At 45.7% G+C, this 21,191-nt stretch overlaps 1 protein-coding gene across 5 annotated transcripts in view; it reads right to left on the bottom strand.

Annotated features, from left to right (window-relative positions):
- Nucleotides 1-17,800: 17,800 nt before the first annotated feature.
- Nucleotides 17,801-21,191, bottom strand: part of Fbxo16 (F-box protein 16) — a 54,027-nt gene continuing 50,636 nt past the window's right edge. For 4 of the 5 annotated variants that reach the window (XM_078030829.1, XM_078030826.1, XM_078030830.1 and 1 more), the window contains one exon: nucleotides 17,801-18,140. In XM_078030829.1, coding sequence (XP_077886955.1) covers nucleotides 17,979-18,140 — 162 coding nt within the window. In that variant the 3' untranslated portion in view covers nucleotides 17,801-17,978. Of the gene's footprint in view, nucleotides 18,141-18,624; nucleotides 18,651-21,191 lie in introns of all 5 variants that reach the window. The other variant, XM_078030827.1, reaches the window with a different exon arrangement.

The following is a 21,191-nucleotide window of genomic DNA, read 5'->3' as shown; positions in this document are numbered from 1 at the left end:
ACATCCTCAGCCCATATATGTGTATTTTAATTTAAAAAAAGAGAGAGAAGGGAAAACAAATGGCAGAATTGAAGCAATATAGAAATTACCTGAAAATACAAAAAAAAAGGGAAAACAAATGGCAGAATTGAAGCAATATAGAAATTACATGAAAATACAATGCAAATGATATTATTTAGGGGGAAAAAATACCCTGAAAACAAAAAACCCTGGAACCAATAAGCTACATAATTGTGGAGTGTTTTTAAATAAATTATAAATCATCTGAAAAACAAAATAAAGTAAGGTTCTTACCAGTTACAAGGAATCTTTAAGAAGGCCAGAAGGAAGAGGCTTGTTCCCTTTGTGACTTCTAAGTATGACTTCCCTGAAGCTCTCTTTTTGTAAGCTCTCTCTGTGTCACTACAGAAGGGCAGCTGCTTAGCTCAGGCGAATCCATGAAGAAGGAAGCTTGTCAGGAAAGTTTGTAAAGTTAATGGAGCCACATTTCACATTGCCGGAGGATTCACGGCCCTCTGCCTCACAATTCCGTTTAGCCGAGAGGCAGAACACTCTGCCTGGCCTAAGGGTGTCGGTGTGTAATCTACTTCCATCTTCACATTGCTTGGAATTCATTGCCTCAGAGCCAAGGAAATAGCCAGGGATCTGATACTGTGTGTTCTACAAGACAGAGGACTGGACGCCTGCATCCCAGCCCTGGTGACAGAACTAGCTGAATGACCAGATCACCTCATCTATAAAATGAAACGAACAGATAGTGGATAAGGTCCCTTGCTCAAAAATTCTTTGATTTCCTGATTTGGTCAATATCCTAGAAATAAGAATTATATATTTTTTCTCTTTCTTCTTCTTTTTTTGGTATTGGGATTGAACCCAGGGATACTTTACCACTGAGCCCCCTATTCTTTTTTTTTTTTAATTATGATTTTTTGACAGGGTCTTACTAAATTGCTTAGGACCTCACCAAGTTGCTAAGGCTGACCTTCAACTTGTGATCCTCCTGCCTGAGCTTCCTAAATTGCTGGGATTACAGGTGTGCACCAAAGCACCAGACCAGGATTACAGTCTTTAGAAAGTCTGGAAGAAGAGGAAAACAACAAGCCCACCTGGGAAAGAACAGTGAGAGCAGACTTCCAAATCTTCTGGAGGCCCGAGGCCCAGAAGGGAACTGACAGGCAGATGACTAGAACTGACCTCCAAGACAAGGCAGCCCAGGAGGCTGGCCCAGGGAGTGAATTTATGGCCCTAGGCAAACAGATCCACTGTGGCATGGAGTGATGAAACCAGGGCATGGCAAACAGGTAGTCAAATAGAAGTAAATGCAAAAACGGGGTGCTTGTTGTTCATCTGATCTGTACTGTGCTGTGTGTGAGTGCATGGCCATGGAACAATAAGGGCTTATAAATATGAAAAAGAGCAGTTTTACTCTCCCTCCAGGAGCAAAGGCAAGAGTTACACACAGTGACCATCATTACTTTATTACTACTATTATTTTTTGTGGTGCTGGGGACCCAAATCCAGGGCCTCAAACATGCTAGATAAGTGCTGTACCGCTGAGCCACATCCGAAGCCCCTGTCATTCTTTATCCTTTTAATGCAGTGTTGGAGCTCCAGAGTCCTAAAGCCCCTCAGATTTGGAAATAAATTCTGGATCATGATTTCCCAAAGAGGTCTGAGAATAGGGGCAGTCTGAGAACCACTTCCCAAATGATTCCTTCTTATTTATTTATTTATTTAAGTTGTAGGTGGACTCAAAGCCCTTTTATTTTATTTATATGGTGCTGAGGATCAAACCCAGGCCCTCACACATGTTAGAGGAGTGCTCTACCACTGAGCCACAGCCACAGCACACCCCCACATACACCTTTTTTTTGGTAGGGAATGAAAACAGGGGTGCTTAACCCCGAACCCCACCCCTTTTTTGTATTTTATTTAGAGACAGGGTCTCGCTGAGTTACTCAGGGCATCGATGAGTTGCTGAGGCTACTTTGAACCCAAGATCCCCTGCCTCAGCCTCCCAAACCACTGGGATTACAGGTGTGCACCGCTGTGCTCGGCTCCAAGGGTTTCTTAATTAGGATAATTATTTAATACTATTCAACACATAAGCTTTGACTTATTATTGGGCCTGACTCCATGGAAGCTGCTGTACCTTTTCACCACTGAGCCTCCTGGGGGACCCACCAAAGCAGCCTTACTGGGAGGCAGGACCACAGGGCTCCAGGAGAGACACTGCTTGTCAAGTCCTCCTCCAGCTCTGTAAGGTACTGATAGTGTTTTGAAGATTCAGGGGAATAGATAAAGATGGGGAAATTGGAAAAACAAGAACTGGCCCAGGCTCCCTTAGTCTGAATGTCTGAGTCAAGAATGCTAGGCAATTTCTTCACATTTTTAAGGGAAGAGAGGAAAGTAGAGAGAAGTTTGGGGTCTAGAAGAAGAGATCGGGGCTACCTATTTTAGGCTGCCTGCCTTTCCCTAGCGGTATTCACAGGAGTGGTTTGCACTGGTCCTGCTTTCGGTGAGACTGGAAATATGAATTCATACAGTTTTTCTGGAGAACATAACATTAAGAATAAAGAATTTTGAAAATGTGTCTTTTGATCCTTTAAGAAAATGAAAATGGTCACATTTCGGTACAGCTGTCCACCGTTAGCATACAACCATCAGACATGTTTATGATGTGGTTAAGGAAGTGGGAGTGTTTATGTACATCACTAAGTGATCTGCACAGAATTATCATGTAAAGAGAAACATGCATAGCAAAACGTGAAATATCCCGATATGTAAAGGGTTTGCTTTCAAGTGGTGGAATCATGGGCTTGGAGTTTTTTGTTTGTTTATTGTTGTTGTTTTGGGGGGGTTGTTTGTTTTGTTTTATTTTTTGGAAGGGAAGGTCAAATTCCACACAGTTTTCAATACTTGCCGGTTATACACTAAGCATATATTTCTTGCCTTATAAGGTGGCGGGCAGAGGTGGAAAAACCTCAAATCTCTTGGTTTCATTCCCACTTCTTAGAATCAGGCTATTTTCCTCCTGGGCCCTGCTCAAAAGTTCCGCAGACTCCTGCAGGGCCTCGGGGCCGCCGCCAGGAAGGTTGAGGCCGCGGCGCACGGGCAGGGCTGGCTCGGGCGGGTTTCTGCGCGCCCCGTGGCCGCCGCAGGCCGGGCTGTCGGAACTCGTTTGTCCTCCGACCTGCTGGGCACGGGACAAGTCCCTCGCGCGCGCAGCGAGTCCCGGCAGGGCTGTCCCGGCCACTCTGGCCAGAGGCGGAGACCACGCATGGCCTCGGCCCGGCGTCCCCTCGCCCCAGGGCCCCCGCGCCACCCGGCTGCGGCAGGCGGAAGCGCGCCAGGGCGGCCAGAGGCCCCTCCCCGCCAGCTCAGCCCGGGGCGCGGGAGCAGCAGGGCGGCGGCGCGGACGTGCCCGGGCCCACGGAGGCCTCCTGCGCCGTGCCCGCCGCCCCCCGCCCTGCCAGGGGACGCAGGGACGCAGGAAGCCACGAGCGCGCGGCAGGGCGGCGGCCCGCGGCCCGGACTCTCGGCCTCCTGGCCTCTGGTCCGCCCCTAGTCCAGAGTCTTGCGGGCAGCGGATCTGACCGGGTGGCGGAGCCGAGCGCGCGTTGGCGTCGGTGGGGACGGCCCGGCCTCCGCGCTGGCTGCAGGAGCAGCGTCGCCGAGGCGCGCCTTAGTGCTGGGCACCATGCCCGGGTTCTTCAGGCGCGTGGCTAGTCCTGCGCCGGTCCCGCCCTCTGCCTGCATGGGCCTTTTCTCCCTGGGCTTCTGTCCTCCAGCCCTGCTGTCTTTCCCTGGCAAAAATCTGTCACCCCAAAGGCCTTGAGCCCATCTTCGCCTTCGCCTCTAACCTGTCAATCTGCCCACACTCACAGGGGAGATCATCGTCTCCCACCGTCCACTACTCTGTGCCAACACTGTCCAAGGCGAAATAAAATTTTATCTCCACTTTGCCACTGGGACAAGATACTGTCCCACCTCAGTGTCAGCCAAGAATAGGTGAAACGTGCACCATCGCCCTGGGCCACCTGCGTAATTTGCAGGGTCCTGTGCAAAATGAAAGTGCAGGGCCTCTTGCTCAAAAATTGAGACTTTCAAGACAGCGACTGCAAATCTTGAACCAAACCTATAGGCCTCCTAAGCGTAGGTCCCTGCGTGCCCGCTGGCGCACCAGGAAACCGGCCTTGCCAGCACATTGTCCATCCTCAGACCTACGCTAGGATGCTGTTAAATGTATAAAAGAACAAAAGAATAATCTCTTCATTGTGACTGGTCGCTAAAACTAGGGTTATTTTCTTGGTCAGCTATTTGTTTACTTTATTTAGTGGTACTGTGGATTGAACCCAGGGGCCCTCTGCCACTGAGCTACACCCCCACACTTTCACTTTTTTTTAAAATATATTTTTTCCTTTTCTTTGGTACCGGGGATTGAACTCAAGGGCACTGGACCACTGAGCCCCATCCCCAGCCCTGTTCTATATTTTATTTTGAGACAGGGTTTTACTGAGTTGCCTAGCACCTCACTTTTGCTGAGGCTGGCTTTGAACTTGAGATCCTCCCACCTCAGTCTCCCGAGCCTCTGGGATTACAGGAGTGTGCCACTGCACCCGGCTCATCTTTAATTTATTTTTTATTCTAATTTGTTATATATGACAGCAGAATACATGGCAACTCATATTACACATATAGAGCACAATTTTTCATATCTCTAGTTGTACACAAAGCAGATTCACACCATTCGTGTTTTCATACATGTACCTAGGGTAATGATATCCATCCCATTCCACCATCTTTCCTACCCCCATGCACCCTCCCTTTCCCCCTCCCCTTTGCTCTATCTAGAGTTCATCTAATCCTCCCTTGCTCTCCCTCCCAACCCCACTATGAATCAGAGAAAACATTCAGCATTTGGTTTTTTGGGATTGGCTAACTTCACTTAGCATTGTGTTTTCCTACTCCATCCATTTACCTGCAAATGCCATGATTTTATTCTCTTTTATTACTGAGTAGTATTCCATTGTGTATATATACCACATTTTCTTTATCTGTTCATCAACTGAAGGGTATTCTAGGTTGGTTCCACAGTTTAGCTATTGTGAATTGTGTTGCAATAAACATTGATGTGGCTGTGTCCCTGTAGTATATTGTATTTAAGTCCTTTGGGTATAGACTGAGGAGTGGGATAGCTGGGTCAAAAAGTGGTTCCATTCCCAGTTTTCCATGGAATCTCCAAACTGTTTTCCATATTGGCTGCAACATTTTGCAGTCCCACCAGCAATGTATGAGTGTGCCTTTTCCCCCACATCCTCAACAACACTTATTATTGTTTGTATTCTTAATAGCTGCCATTCTGACTGGAGTGAGATGAAATCTTAGAGTAGTTTTGATTTGCATTTCTCTAATTGGTAGAGATATTGAATATTTTTTTCATATATTTCTTGATTGAGGGTATATCCTCTTCTGAGAAGTGTCTGTTCAGGTCCTTGGCCCATTTATTATTGGGTTATTTGTTTTATTGGAGTTTAGCTTTTTGAGTTCTTTATATACCCTAGAGATTAGTGCTGTATCTGATGTACAAGTGGTAAAAATTTGCTCCTAAGTTGTAGGCTCTCTATTCACCTCAGTAATTGTTTCTTCTGCTGAGAAGAAGCTTTTTATATTGAATCTGTCTTATTTATTAATTCTTGATTTTAATTCTTGCACTATAGGAGTCTTATTAAGGAAGTAGGGGCCTAATTCGGAATGATGGAGGTTTGGGCCTACTTTTTCTTCTATTAGACACAGAGTCTCTGGTTTAATTCCTAGGTTCTTGATCCACTTTGAGTTTTGTGCATGGTGAGAGATAGGGGTTTAATTTCATTTTGTTACATGTGGATTTCCAGTTTTCCCAGCACCATTTGTTGAAGAGGCTATCTTTTCTTCAGTGTATGTTTTTGACACCTTTGTCTAATATAAGATAACTGTAATTATATGTGTTAGTCTCTGTGTCCTCCATTCTGTACCATTGTTCTACCAGTCTATTTTGGTGCCAATACCATGCTGTTTTTGTTACTATTGCTCTGTATATAGACCATATGTTATGCCACAAAGCAACTCTTAGCAAATATAAAAAAGTAGAGATACTACCCTGCATTCTATCAGATCATAATAGAATAAAATAGTAACCAATGATAAAATTAAAAAAAATAAAAGCTACTCCTACACCTGGAGACTAAATAATATATTACTGAATGAACAATGGGTTGTGAAAAGACATCAAGGAGGAGATTAAAAAATTCTTAGAGGTGAATGAGGATACTGACACAGCTCATCGAAGTCTCTGGGACACTATGAAGGCATTACTAAGAGGAAAGTTCATTGCATGGAGTTCATCCCTTAAAAGAAGAAAAAGTCAACAAAGAAATGACTTAACATTACATCTCAAAGCCCTAGAAAAAGAAGATCAACAGAAAAAGCAGGAGAAGATAGGAAATAACTAAAATCAGACTGAAATCAATAAAATTGCAACAAAAGAAACAATTGAAAAAATTGACAAAACAGAAAGTTGGTGCTTTGAAAAAATAAATAAAATTGACAGACCCTTAGCCATGCTAAGGAAAAGAAGGAGAGAGAAAACTCAAATTACTAACATACGTGATGAAAAAGGAAATATCGTTCTTAATTTTGAAACAGGGTCTCCCTACATTGCCCAGGATGGCCTCCAACTTGCTGAGGCTGCCTGCCTCAGCCTCGGGACTAGCTGGGATTCCCAGTGAGAGATGCCAAGCCCAGTTCAGCCCAGTCTTTTAACTTCTTTGCAGCACTGACATGGCTCAGTCCTCCTTTTATCATCCAGGCTTTCCTTTGGCTCCTTGCCCCTGTGGATTTCCCTCCCTTTGTGATGCACTCCTCTAGTCCCTTAGCTGGCTCCCCTTGCTCCTTCTGTATGCAGCTGCATGTCCCCCAGATCTTCTCTTGGAGAAGTGGTCCCATTTTGGTCCACACCTTTGTGCATGTCAGTTCCCACATTGACCTCCCACCCAGATTTCCCACCCAAGCCCTGGTCTTGCTTTTCTCTTTCTTGGGCATCATTGCAACTTATATTAATAAGCCAAAGAGTAAATGTATGTTATCCCAGCAATTTAGGAGTCTGAGGCAGGAGGATTGCAAGTTCAGGGCCAGCCTCAGCAATTTAGAGAGGCCCATTCTCAAAATAAAAAATAAAAATATATATATAGCTCAATGATATAGCTCAATGGTAAAGCACTCTTGGGCTCAAATTCCAATATCCACCCCCCCAAAAAAAATTTAAAAATTAAATAAAAATAAATGAATGATGGTTTTAGGTTTTATTTTGTTTTTGCAGTTCTGGGTATTGAATCCAGGGCCTCACGCATGCTGAGCAAACATTCTGCTACTAAGTCAGCCAAAATGTATGCCTCACGTCCCTCCTTTCCTTCCCTTTTTTCAACTGGCCTTCCCCCCTCCCTCCCTTCCTTTTTTTCCTTTTGTGCAAAACTAAACTGAGTCCAGGATCCTGCAGCTAAAAGGCGGTGCACCCATATAAAGCCTGCCCCGCTAGCACCCTTTCAAAATGTCTCCTCACAAAATATTTTAGTAATTATGTGGGCGAGAGGGAGTAACTTTGCCATGGAGAAACCTGGCAGGCACCGTGTGAAATCATGAAAGTTAACACCACAGATAAACAGACCTTGTGTGCCACCTGATGGGATGCAAGAGAGGTGACAGTGTTAAAGATGCAAACCCTGCATCATGACCCAACACTGGACCAACTCAAGCTGAAGGACAGCCTGCAAAATGACCTGGAATAGTCAATAGAGTCAAGCCCACCAAAGCCACAGAAACTTGAAGACCTGCTGGAAATCAAAGGAGACGCTGCCGCATAACTGGGTGTGATCATTTGACTACACAGGATATTTCTGAGACCCTGGGCAAAACTTGAAGGAGCCTCACGGCAAAGGGAACATGTGAGTTATTTTGTACTATCACTTTTCCGTATGTTTGAAATTATTTCAAAAAAGAAAAAGAAAAAAAATCAGATTTACCATCACAACCCCCGTGCCCAGCAGCTTCTCCTCTAGACCATGGTACTGGAGCTGCCCAGCATTTTTATAATGCATGTCAGTTGTACCATCAATCTTCTTAAAGAATGTCGCCATTTTTTGATAGTGGAATAAAACATCAAAATTTCATCATGAGCAACTTAGAAGATGGGCTTCCACTGCACTCTTATCCCCCACTCCATCCCCACCATTCCAACACTAAATGCTCTCAATTCTTTTTGTAAAACGTCTCTCATTTAACTGGTCTTTTTAATTAAAACTCCAATCTTTTTTATGACTCTATCTACCTCACATAATCATTTTAAGGAGGGTCTGTGAGAAGAATTTGAATAACACAAGTACTGTGTAAACAGAAGATCTGATTACTCCTCTCCAGCCTGGATTACTGCTGTTTACTGCTGTAATCTCCTAACTGGTCTTCCTGTCTCCCTTGGCTCCCTCCATCAACCCATCCTGTATACAGTTACCAGAGTCATCTGCCTAAAAGCACACGTTTATCCTTTGAGGATTTTGCTTCCCACGGTCCACAGCTAGGCTTAATCCATGATCCCTGGGAACGCTATGTTCTTTGGGCTAAGCCGAGGTGGTCTGGTCTCAGATCGAATGACCAGGACCTTCCCCAATTCATAGAGAAAAGAACGGTTACTGAATAGGACTTTCTTAGCTTGTAAATATCTCGTCCCTAAGTTTCCCCCCACCCACCAGTACTTTTCTCCAAGTTAGTAAGGGTCCATACTTTGATCTGCTAGCATTCATAAGTGAGAAAATGAATGAACAAGAAGCAAATAAATAATAAAGATATGGCAACAACAAATGATATTTACTTCATGGTTTGGTTTGCTCATGGGCACATGTGCTGGTAATTGTGATTTTTATGATGCATGTCAATTGTACCATCAATTTTCTTACAGGGTGCTGCTATGTTTTGATAATGGAATGAGACATCAAAATTTCATCATGAGCAACTTAGAGAAAACACTGCACTCTCGAATAAATATCTTGGCTTCTTCAGAGTTTTTCCAATCTTATCTCTGTTACTCCCCTTGATTTCAGGCAAAGTTGTCCAGTTTCTGTTCTTTTTTTTTTTCCCCCCTTTTTCTGGCTTTGCAGAAATCATTCCATCTCCCTGCAGCTCTACCCTGCTCGCCCTAGCCTGTATGAATGTCAACAACCTTAAAGAACCAAATGGATTTTCTACTTGGTAAAGACTTTAAAAACTTTGAGAATCACGATGAATCTCTCCTTCTCACACAGAGCATTACTGTGTCTGGCAGCCATCTGGTACTCAAGAAGTATTGCCTTCTGGATTCTCATGCTGTGCCGAGTCATACTTAACACATTTTCCTACCATTTATCAATGCAGCGATACCCCTCTCTGCAGTTAAAGGGAAGCAGAGCTGGGTGTGGTGGTGCACACCAGTAATCTCAGCAACAAGGGAGATTGAGGAAGGAGGATCGCAAGTTCAAAGCCAGTCTCAGCAACTCAGTGAAACCCTGTGTCAAAAAATAAAAGAAGGCTGGGGAAGTAGCTCAGTGGTTAAGCATCTTTAGGTTTAATCCCTGGCACCAATAATAATAATAAAAAATGAGGGAAGCAGATAGTACATGTTCTGCAGCAAGAGAATATAAGGTTGAAAAGCTACTGGAGAACTCTGACAAATTAAGGAGTTTGGACTTTGTTTTGTAGAAGAATGTTTCTTGCCTTATAAACTAATGTGCATGTGAATCATGGAAGGTCTTGTTAAAAATGATGATTCAGATTCATTAGGCTTGGGATGGTGACCAAGGGCCTGCATTTCTAGTATGTTCTCACTTGAAATAGCTGTTGGCCTGGGAACCACTCAATAGCTTGGCTATATTCTTACCCTAAGAAGGCAGAACGGATGTATATAGCTTACATGCAAATATATGCAAATGCTGCACTATTTATGTAAAGGGTTTGAGCATCCACAAACCTCAGGGGTTCGTTGAACCAATCTCCCCTAGATGCAAAGGAATACTTTTTTTAATTTATGATAGCTATACATACACATACACAGCTATTTCTTCTTATTCCTTATGAACAGTATTTTTGTGAAGTCTATATCTTCCCAAATAAGGAAACTGAGACTCACAGAAGTTATACAACCCACCCCAGACCTTGAGGCAGGATGGGGGCAGCCTTACTAGAAGTACCCAGATTCTTGCCTCTCCAGTGTATGTTTATGAAATAAAGATCCCTGGCTGCTGAGTTGTTTGGCAGAACATCCAAAGAGGAAATGCCCTATAAATGAGGGTGGGAGGAAGTGTGGTATTAAATGAGGGAGGACCGGTCAGCATTGGAACCGTCAGCATTGGAGACTGAGACTTGGAAGCCACCATTATAATCCATTAAAGCAAACAGGGCTGATTAGTCCTCCAAGACGGAGGCAGAGGAGGGTCAGTAGAGTAAGCCAGACTCACTTTCCAGGGAAAGTCCACAGTGACAAGTGAGGTTGGAGAAGTCAGGGGTGTGTGGGAGGAAAACAGGAGAGTAGCTGGGGAGAGCGTGAGTAGCAGGGGCGGCCACTAGGATGGGGGCAGTCTCCTGAGAAGAGAATACCCAACGGCACTGAAGGCTATGAGAGATCAAGTAGGATGAGGATGGAGGAAAGGCCCCTGGAGAGGGCCAACAGGAGGACCTAGGAACTCCTGAGAGCGATTTCCATGAAGTGAAGGCTGAGACTAGGCTTCCTGGTTTAAGGAGAGCAGATATTAATGAACACAAGAAAGGTACACCACTAAGATGCAGGAAAACATTGAGGCCAAATGAAATACTCTTAGAGTAAGACGAGCTCCAACGAGGTGCTGCAGTTTGGGCCTGGGGTGTATCTCTGAAGCTCCTGTGTTAATGCAGGAATATTCAGTGACAGAATGACTGGACCATGGGAGCTGTGACCTAAGCAGTCCATCCTAGGTTAAATGGACGCATGGGGTGAGGTGGTAACTGTAGGCAGGTGGCGGTGGGTCGGTCAGACAGAGAGGTGGGTCACTGTTCCCTGTGGCCCTGCCTCCACCCCACCCCTTCCTGTCTGCTTCCTGAGCAGCTCTTCCTCCATGATGTGCTGCCTCAGCTCGGGAGCAGAGCACTGGAGCTGCCATCTATGGACTGAACCTCTGAAACCATGAACCCCAATAAACTCTCCCTTCTCTCAGTTGTTTTTGTCAGGTATTCTGTCACAGCAATACACAAGGTGACTAAAAAAAGATGGCGTTTTTGAGATGAGTTATAAGGTATGGGATATAGAGTGTAAGACACAGGAAGGCCCTTAACAGAGAAAGCAAGGCCTGGACTAGACAGAGACGGTAAATCAGGAGCCCAGGGGGTGGGAGATCAGACTTAGCAAGGACCATTGTATCTGAAGCCACTTCAACCTCTCTTAGGGACACAGAGTGACCCTGCTGTGCAGCCCCTCACCACCCCAGAACACTATGGTAAAGTTGAGGCTGTATCTAAAATGGTGCTTAAGCATACCTGTGTCTTTTTCTCTTTCGGGTACATCCACACTGTTGTGCAACCATCTCCGCCATCTCCCGCCAGCAGCCCGCCAAGATGAGATGAACTGGGTCAGAGGAGCTGGCTGCGACATTAAACTAAGAAAACAGCGAGGAAATCACGCAACCCACAGACATGAGTTTCTCAGATGGAGAGTGGGAATTCCTCTGCGACCTCAAGGGTCTCGTCCATGCTGGAAGGCAAGAGAGCGGGCACCGGGAATCTCCACGTTTATGGGGGGGAGACACAAAGGAGTTTCCATGGAATGTTCTTCACCAAATAAGGCAGGGGATGAGGTTTCAAAGGGGGTTGTCCAATCCCATTGGGTAACGCCCAAGTCCAGGGCTAGAGCAGACTTCTTTGCCCAGCGATGGTGGAGGCCACTGCTTCACATAGCACATGGCCTGCGATGCCCGATCAAACACCTCCCTTACTCAAGGCTGAGAGCGGGGGCTCAGCTCATGGGCAGGGCAGCCTCCCACAACCATCCATCTCCAGACTCTTTCATTTCAAACTAAAACTCTGAACCTATTGAACCTGGCTCCGCATCCCCCTGGCAGCCAGACTGAACTGCCTGCCTGTAGGATTTGACCACTTTAGCGATGAAATACAGAACCTGGCACATGCTTCATTGTGGAACCCTACAGCTTTTGTCCTGTGGTGACTGTCATGGTTCACCTAGTGTCACATCCCCCAGGTTCACCCATGGGGGAGCGCATGTCAGAACTGCATCCTTTCTCAGGCTGAATAATATTCCCTTGTACGTATTAGGCCACGTTGTCTATCCATAGATAGTAGCTGCTTCCCTCCTTTGGCAATGGAGAATAATACTGCTATGAACATAAAGACAAACATCGGATTGAATCCCTGCTTTCAGTTATTTTGGACCTATACCCAGAAGTGGAACTTCTGAATCATATGGCAATTCTGTGTTTAATTTTTTTTTTTTTTTTGTGAGTGCTGAAGATGGAACACAGGGCCTGGTATGTGCTAGGCAGGTGTCCCACCACAGAGCTATACCCAGTATGAATTTTGAGGGTCTCCATATTACCTTCCATACTGCTGCAACAATTTACCTTCCCACCAGCAATTTCTCCACATCCCTGACAACTTGCTTTCATTTTTTTTAGTGATCATAACCATCCTAATAGATGTAAAGTGGTTGATTACTTTTTAAAATATGGGTTTCTTCTTTAGACTGGAAGTTTTTCTTTTTTCTTTTTTTTTTTTTTTAAGAGAGAGTGGGGGGGGAGAGAGAGAGAGAGAGAGAGAGAATTTTTTAATATTTATTTCTTAGTTCTCGGTGGACACAACATTTTTGTTGGTATGTGGTGCTGAGGATCGAACCCGGGCCGCACGCATGCCACACGAGCGCGCTACCGCCTGAGCCACATTCCCAGCCCAGACTGGAAGTTTTTCAAAAACTCATATTTGTTGGAATAATTCTAATGGAATCAAAGACCTGAGCTGGATAAATGAGCCTTTGCCTGAGGTGTTGCTATACACATTCAAAACTCCTCAAACCCCCTCCTCAATCGTGGTGAAAACTATGTTTTCCACAACGTGAGTGATGGTGGAGTAAGAGACCTAACTGGGCAGAAAAGGTGCAGGGCCCTGGACTCAGATAAAAGAGGAAGGAGTGCCCTCTAGTGTCTGTCTGCCGTTATTGCTAGTGACTGAAGAGGCTGCTGAGAAATGAACATTTCGCATCCTCTGATGACATTCTGGTGACAGTGTTACCATCAAATGCCAATCATGTGCGGAATGCATAAGAGAAAATGTGGAAATATGGAGTGGGTGAGACTAGGATCCTCTGAAGAATTCTCAATCCAGAGGGTAGGAGGGAATAAGATACACGCAGAAATAACTGCAGTAGAAGATGGACAAAGATCGACAGGGTAAAATGACTGGATGGTTAAGAAGGTGCTCTTGAACAGCTCTCAGCTCCCTTTCAGCTTGTCTGGACCACAGGTCTGACTGTCCCAGGCCTCTTCTAGGCTTGGACAACTCCCTGTGCATTCCCTGTCCTTGGAGGGTGGCCCTGGGAACTTGTTTCTTTGCTTCTTCTCTGTTGTGCCTTCCCATAGCTTGCTCTCATCCTCTCTTCTTTCAAAATTATTTTATTTTATTTTTAAATTGCACATAATTATGGGGTACAATGTGATAATTTGATATATCTATGCAATGTGTAATGATCACATCAGGATAATTAGCATTTCCATCTGCTTAAACATTTGCCATTTCTTTGTTCTGAGAAACATCAAACTCTTCTCCTAATTCTTTATAAAGTATAAAATGATTTATTGTAAACTACAGCCACTCTGCTGTACTGTAGAAGACTAGAAATTATTCCTCCTGTCCAACTCTGCGTTACTTGTTGATATTTGTTTTGGTGGATTGAACCCAGGGGAGCTCTGCCACTGAGCTATGTCCCTAGCTCTTTTTGTTTTTTTATTTTGAGACAGAGCTTTGTTAAATTGCTGAGGCTGGCCTCAAACTCACAATTTTCCTGCTTCAGTCTCCTGAGTTGCTGAGATTACAAGCATGCACCACCATATTTGGCTTGCATTATTTTGTTTTTGAAATGGGGTCTTGCTGTGTGGCCCAAACTGACCTCAAATTTGCAACCCTCCTGCCTTGGGTATTGAGATTACAGGTGCACACCACCATGCCTGGTTTTAACTGTGCTTTGGTACCTGTTATCTGACCTCCCTCCATCCCCTGCCCCACCTCTTGCCAGCCTCCAGTGATGACCTCTGTTCTACCATCTCTTTCTATGACATCAACTTTTTGAGTTTCCCCATATGAATGAGAACATATAGTATTTGTCTCTGTTTCTGTACCTGGTTTATTTCACCTAATGTATTGTCCCCAAGTTCTATCTGTGTTGTTGCAAATGACAGGATTTCACCTCCTTTCATAGCTGAATAATATTATCCCTCTTCTTAATTATCCAGGAGCCACAGCTCTTTCTATAAGCAAGTCTTGGCAAGTCACTCTACGGCTTTAAATCCCTGATTGCTCAGCTGCCTGTGATGAAGCCCTCACTCTACCATGGCTAGGCTTCCTGCTTGGACTCTTGGCTACTTTTCCAGCTTTTTCTCTCTCTCTAACCCCACCATGGCCTCACTCCAGCTTCTGTAGATGCCAGCATTCCTAGACCATTCACCAGCCCAAGGCTATTTCCCAGCGACCCAGGGGCTTCCTGGACTTGGTGAAACCCAGGATAGTCCTGGGCAACCGGGATGGTTGGTCACCTGTTTCGCCTTGGATCTCTGCATATTTCCATCTTATTCTTCTCTGAAATGTTCCAACTCACTTCCTATTTACTACTTATTCCCAGGTCTGTGCTTGGATGTCACTTCTGTAACTCCCTGAGGAGTGGCTTACTTGTCCCTTCTGGGGGCTGGCGCAGTACACACTGCTTGCAGCCAGCATGGTATTATCATAGCTGCTGTCCGCTCTCTAGCTGTAATAGCACCTTGAAAGCAGGAGTAGGTTTTTCTCACACCTACACACGAGGCCCTCTTTATCCACAGTCCTATATCCTAGAGTTCAACCAACCAAAGATCACAAAAATCAGAAAAAGACAATTTTCCTGGTGCCAAAGTATACTATGTAGTTAGGTCCACCATGATCATCTCTGTATGCTCGTCACGTACAAGCTGCCTTTTCTTGTCATTTTTCCTTATGTCATATAGTATACCTGCTTATATTATTTACAACACATTTACATTGTGTTAGGTATTACAGGTCATCTAGAAACATTTTAAAGTATATGGGAGGGGCTGGCGCGTCTAGCTTACTGAGCCCATGTTTAGCACACACAAGACTCTAAACACAATTCCCGGCACCAAAAGAAATAAAAAGTTACATGCAAATATATGTAGGTTATATGCAGATATCACACCATTTGTCCACAAGAGACTTGAGCATCAGTTGATTTTGATGTCAGAATTCACATTCTGAGGGACAACTCTATTCCCCAAACCTAGCACAGTAGGTATTCTATAAAGTTTTGCTGAATTAATGAAGAGCAATATCATCTTTATTGATGGTTTCTAGTTCATACCACTGTGTTAGGATGTACAGACAGGTAAGGGGCACACAAGGAACCATCCTGAGGCAGAGTCTATTCCAAAATATTTGCAAAAATATCTCCCAGCCCACATGTACTTCCAGAGCCTTGCCACTTTCCAGAGTCTGTCACCTCTGCTTGAAATTGGACAAGTCTCTCTGGCCAACGAGGGATGAAAGAAGTGACGCTATGAGACTTCCAAGATCAAGAGGTGATTCAGATTCCATCTGGCTTAGCCCCATGCCCTGAGGCCCCGGCCATATGGAGGGAGACGGGCCCCACCCTCAGCCTGGCTGAGTGCCCACCTGTCCCTCCGCCATCTTGGAAGTGGAATGTGGACTGGAGTCAAGCTCCCTGCAAAGATCCCCGCCCAAACTTCAGATTCTTGAAGAAAATAGCTGACTTCTCCATGCAGCAAATGAAACTGGAATGCTCTGTGACACAGGAAGAGAGATCTCAAATGCAGCTGAAGCAAAGTGCAGCTGCTGGCACTGGCTGAGCCCTTTTTCTCTTGGTAGATCCCTGGTGCAGAAGATCCTGTTTTATTCCAAAAGGGCCTGAGGGTAGACTCTAGTCTGGCCCATTTGAACATCTGCCCACAATGTGACTGGCTCTTGACATAATCAAAGGGTGCATTGGGCCAAGCAAGGTCAGATAGGCGAGGATGCAGGCCACCCCAGCTTCCATACCTGCTTGTGGCTCCCGGGGGCAACCGGGGGGACTCAGGCTCCAGGAAGAGGGTGCCCTTCCTGAGAGCCAGCTGCTTTGCCCAAGGACATAAGGGCTAATTGCAGGATGACACACACTAGTGCCACCCAGGATGGTGCAAACACATTAATTGTAATTTGGTCATTTTTGGTCCCTACCTTTCATTTGGACATTCAAATCATCATGCCCTGTGTCATCCTGCCAGGCAGGCAACTGTTTTAAACCATTAAAAATATATATATACACGCGTGTATGTGTGTGTGTGTGTGTGTGTGTGTGTGTGTGTCTATATATTATAGTACACACTATAAGAATGTAAGTATTCAACATCACAAACAAATTTGACAAACATATTTGTTTTTCTATTTTTTTTTTTTGCTTTACCTGGGTCAATATATTTTCTAGAGTGGTAACTTCTGGGACATTGACATGGTTATGGGGTAGGTGGTTTAGTTTAAAATGTATGACTAATATTTTTGCAGAAAAGTGACATTTTCTGTTTTCCAGTAACTAAAGACCATTTAAGTTTCTCAAACATTAATTGTAATTCTGCCTCTGGTAACATACTTTTTCCCTCCATTGTGCCACTTACTGTCTGTTGTCTCCTCATCGCCCAGCCTCCCAGCACACCTGGCAGCTCTGCTCTCTGCCTCAGGAGGATGGCATCTGACAGTGGCACCCAGGTGTGTTTGCTCCTGCTCCAGATGGTGAACGGCTGAAGCTCTGTCAGGAGTGTGGTAAGAGAAGGGACAGGTCTTATCCCTCTCCCCTCCCTGCCTGGTCTTAACAGTGGCTTTTCCTCTACCCCATGGCACACATTCTGGAGGTGACTCCTTTCTCGTGGCTATAGTTGTGACTAGGTCCCAGGATCTCCACTGTCTCCCATCTGCTTCTGCAGCCTGGATGCTAAAGGTTTCTGCTGGTGCTAGTTCCTGGGTGTCTCACCATCCCTTCTTGCTTCTCTGAACCTTGTCTGTAATGTGTGTCATGGGCCAAATTGTGTCCCCTGCAAATTTATATGTCAAAGTCCTAACTCCCAGTGTTTTCAAATGAGACCACATTTGGAGACAGGGCCTCTAAAGAGGTAATTAGTGTTAAGTGAGGCCATTAGGACGGGCCCTAATCCAACAGGACTGGTGTTTTTATCAAAACTGATTTGTGGGGTGGGGGTGCAGCCCAGTGGTAGAGCACATTGGAGGTCTTGGGTTCAATCCTGGCACCACACACACAAAGAGAGATTTGGACACAGACACAGAGAAAAGGGACACGGGCCCTAGCAAGCCAGGTAAGTCACCATGATAAATAGCTCCTCATTAAACTGCCCAAGGAGCTGGGGGGTGTGTTGTCATTTCCTTCTGGACCTGCCTCACACACCCAAAATTGACCCTTCACCAATTCCACGTTAGCCACCACCACGTTTCTAAGTTTGTAAATTTTTCAACATTTTTGCTTTTAATTTGTTTTCACTGGGACACTGGAGGACTCACTTTTACAACGGGGAACTTAACCTGGAAGGGCTTCTGATGGGGAAGCCTGGAGAATCCAGCTCGCTGCCACATAGAGCATCTCGTCATTTCTAGAACAGTTCTATCCCACTTTCAGATCAGCTGTGGCTCTGATCCTGGATGAGGAATGACTGGAGCTCAGGGTGTCTCTGAAGGTGCTGCATGAGAATCTTAGATGCTGCTTCGAGGGCTGGGGATCCCCCTGACGCTTTAGGGGACCACGCTGGAACTTTCAGAGGGGAGCAGGAACTCAGGGACATCTGAGGAGGAAAACGGTGTCATTAGAGTGAGGGCTATGAAAACATCAAAGGCAGCTCATAATTAAACTTCTTGTAGTGATATACAATAATTTTATAAAATCATAGGGCTGGCTGGCACTTCCCCAGCCCATTCCACTCCCCTCTGTGCCCAGGTAGTCTTCCCCTGGAACTGCTGCGAGTAAAGTCTTTAGTCTCCAAAGTACTTTCGCTAACATGATTTCATTTGCACCTCAAGAAAATCATAGGCGGTAGGAAGGTCTTAGCGAACCTTCATTTTACAAGTAAAAGAAACCAAGGACCGGGTGACAGTGACAGCCCAAGTCCACCCAGCTAAACGGTGTCACAGCTGGCTCTGAACACGGAGATTCCCAGACCACAGGAGCGCTGGCACGGTTCCCACGTTCTAGACTCCCTCCTCAGCTACGCATGCGCACCTCTTCCTTAAAACGGAGCATTACAGGTTGAGATCCCAACCAAAACTCACAGTGAGAGAGGGTCTCTTCTCCACATCTGGCCATGCACAGGAAAGGGAATGGAGACAGGGAGAGAAAAGAATAACACGAGCTGAGCTTGCAGGGAGAGAGTGGAGTCTTGTTAAAGTCTGCCCTTACCTTGGCTCCAACTGTGCAGAGAGAGGATTGTGTGGAACACAGATCCCACAGCCTCCCCAGACCCATCCCCTTCCTCCACGCCTGGCAGGCCAGTTGTGGATCATATGGGATCACTTGGCACATCTCTCCAAAGCCCTGACAGCTACATTTGCAGGGCGTGGGTTTCTCTGGATCTGGGGGAAAGCCTCCTTTAGACTCTCATTGACATTGCTCATTCTGCCTTCTCCAGCTAACTGGGTCCCTTGTCATCCCACAAGGGTGTGACACACAGACGGTCCCACCTGAAGTGCTTTTAGACCTCCCTGACATCTATCTAACCTGTCCTTCGAGGCCCATCAAATCCCAGAAACTTGATCCTCCAGGACTCCTCTGTCAACATGAGCCCTGGAGCCATTGTCCTCTGTCTTGATGTTGACCCTGTGCTCTCGGCCACTGCTGCTCATTTCTGAATGTGATCATCTCCTGAGGAGCATGCAGGCTGCCTGTGAGCAGAGCTGGAATCTCATCCTTCACTGACTGCGGGGACCTGCCTGCCCTTGGGCGGTCCATCCACGTGTGGTGATGTATTTCTGGGAAAGAGGGGACAAAACTGGAGTCACAGCAGCAAGTGGCTAAAACCAAATAGAAGGGAGATGAAATGGGGATAAATTATCTTCCCTCATTTGAAGCTTTTCGAAGCTTTTCCATCTTAAGATCAGCCTAAAGAGGATAAAGAGGAGTGTCCCCTGTGCTCTGTAGTAACAATGAAGATAAAGTAACGCCTGTTGAATGAAGAAGTGGCCTAGCTCTCTGTGACAACAAGAATGGGCTCGCCTCCCTCACCTGGGACAATTTCAGGTTTAATCCTGTGACTGAGCACTGCTGCTCTGTCACTGCGTTTGAGGAACCCCTTTCTCCCGAGCCCCGGGCAGTTCACAGGCCCAGGCAGGCTCCTGGTAGCTCTCCTTTTTCACGGTGGCAGGTCTCAGGGGCTCCCCCTGTCCTGCTGGCCTCTTGGCAGTTGTCACCACCTATCTAGATTGCCAAGTCTCTCTTCCCCCCCAGGATCAGCACTAGGATGTCCACCTTTCTTCTTGTTTTGGAATACAAGCTTGCAGATCCTCTTCATTTTAAGACTTCAATATCCATCATTATGAGAAAGAGGATGAAATTTAAGAGGAAAACAAGAAAGGGTTTTTTGTTTGTTTGTTTGTTTTTGTTTGGTGGTGCTGGGGATTGAACCCAGGGTCTTGTGCATGCAAGGCAAGCACTCTACCAACTGAGCTACGTCCCCAGCTCCAAGAAAGTTATATAAAAGGGTAAAAACCGTACAGCCCAAATCTTGGTCTACAACACCTGACTACCTGGTTGCAATGAGAACTGTAGGTTTCTTGCACACTAGCACTGGGGCTCAGCAAACCTTTCTACCACCTCTACAGCCCTGCTACCTTCCCCAGAAATGTCCGTCTTCTCATCACATAGACTTAACCACAAAGAGCAGCTTGGCAGCATGACTGAGCCCTGATGGCCAGTGGTGTTTGATTCTGAGCACCACAGGCCAAGGCAAGCATATCACTAACCCTCCACCTGGGGGCTTCTCATCCACAGGGCATCTCCTACAGCTCTTGATCACTTTTTCTTTTCTAAAAATAGAGGCACCCCCCAAATTGGTTACTTTTTTACATAATTTAGGCTATAAAAGAGTTCAATGAATGCCAACCCCCTCCCTCAATCCTGCTCATCCCTTTGGTTCCCTGGGGCAACTAAGGCTACTAGTTGATTTTTTTTTCTTTTTAAAAATCTTTTCAGAGATATCACATATCCATGTCAATGTGTGCTTAGAATGCAAATGTCATATTGTCCCCTGTGTGTTTTTTACACAATTGGAAGCACAGTCTGTGTGTGTGCACGCGTACGCGCACGTATCTGTATGTTTTACAGATCAGTACATGAAGAACTTGCTCAGTTTTTCAATGGCTGTGTAATAACCCATTCACAGATGAACAATATTGATAGTACGTGGGCCGTTTTCCACACTCTGGTCTAATAAATGATCTTCAAATGTGCAAGTCTCTGCTGTGGCCATCTGTGTCCTGGTGAGTGGACGGTGCCAGCCGCCAGCAATTTGCCAGCGTTCCTGGCCCTGCGGCATCATCGCAGTGTAGTTCTTTCCCCAACCTGACCCTAGTAGAGGACAGAACCAGGCCATTTAAATGCATTTCTCACCTATCAGCTTACTGCTCTTCTACAGACTATCCCAACAATATCCCTACGTGTTGTTTCCGTGCCTTTAAATGAAAGGAAATGTGAGGCCACACTTAGACCCTGGAGTCATTGGAATTCTGCAGACTGTTCCTGGCCCACTTCCTGGCCACTGGTGCCTGGGGAATCTATCCGTCTACCTGCTCTCGCTCGCAGGCTTCTGGCTCAGACTCAGCCCTCCTCCCATGGGTGCCTCAAG

This window comes from Ictidomys tridecemlineatus, chromosome 14 (genome assembly GCF_052094955.1).
Source record: "Ictidomys tridecemlineatus isolate mIctTri1 chromosome 14, mIctTri1.hap1, whole genome shotgun sequence".
Classification (NCBI taxonomy): Eukaryota; Metazoa; Chordata; class Mammalia; order Rodentia; family Sciuridae; genus Ictidomys; species Ictidomys tridecemlineatus.
Note: the sequence above shows the minus strand (reverse complement) of the source record. Positions and strands in the feature narration are given on the sequence as shown.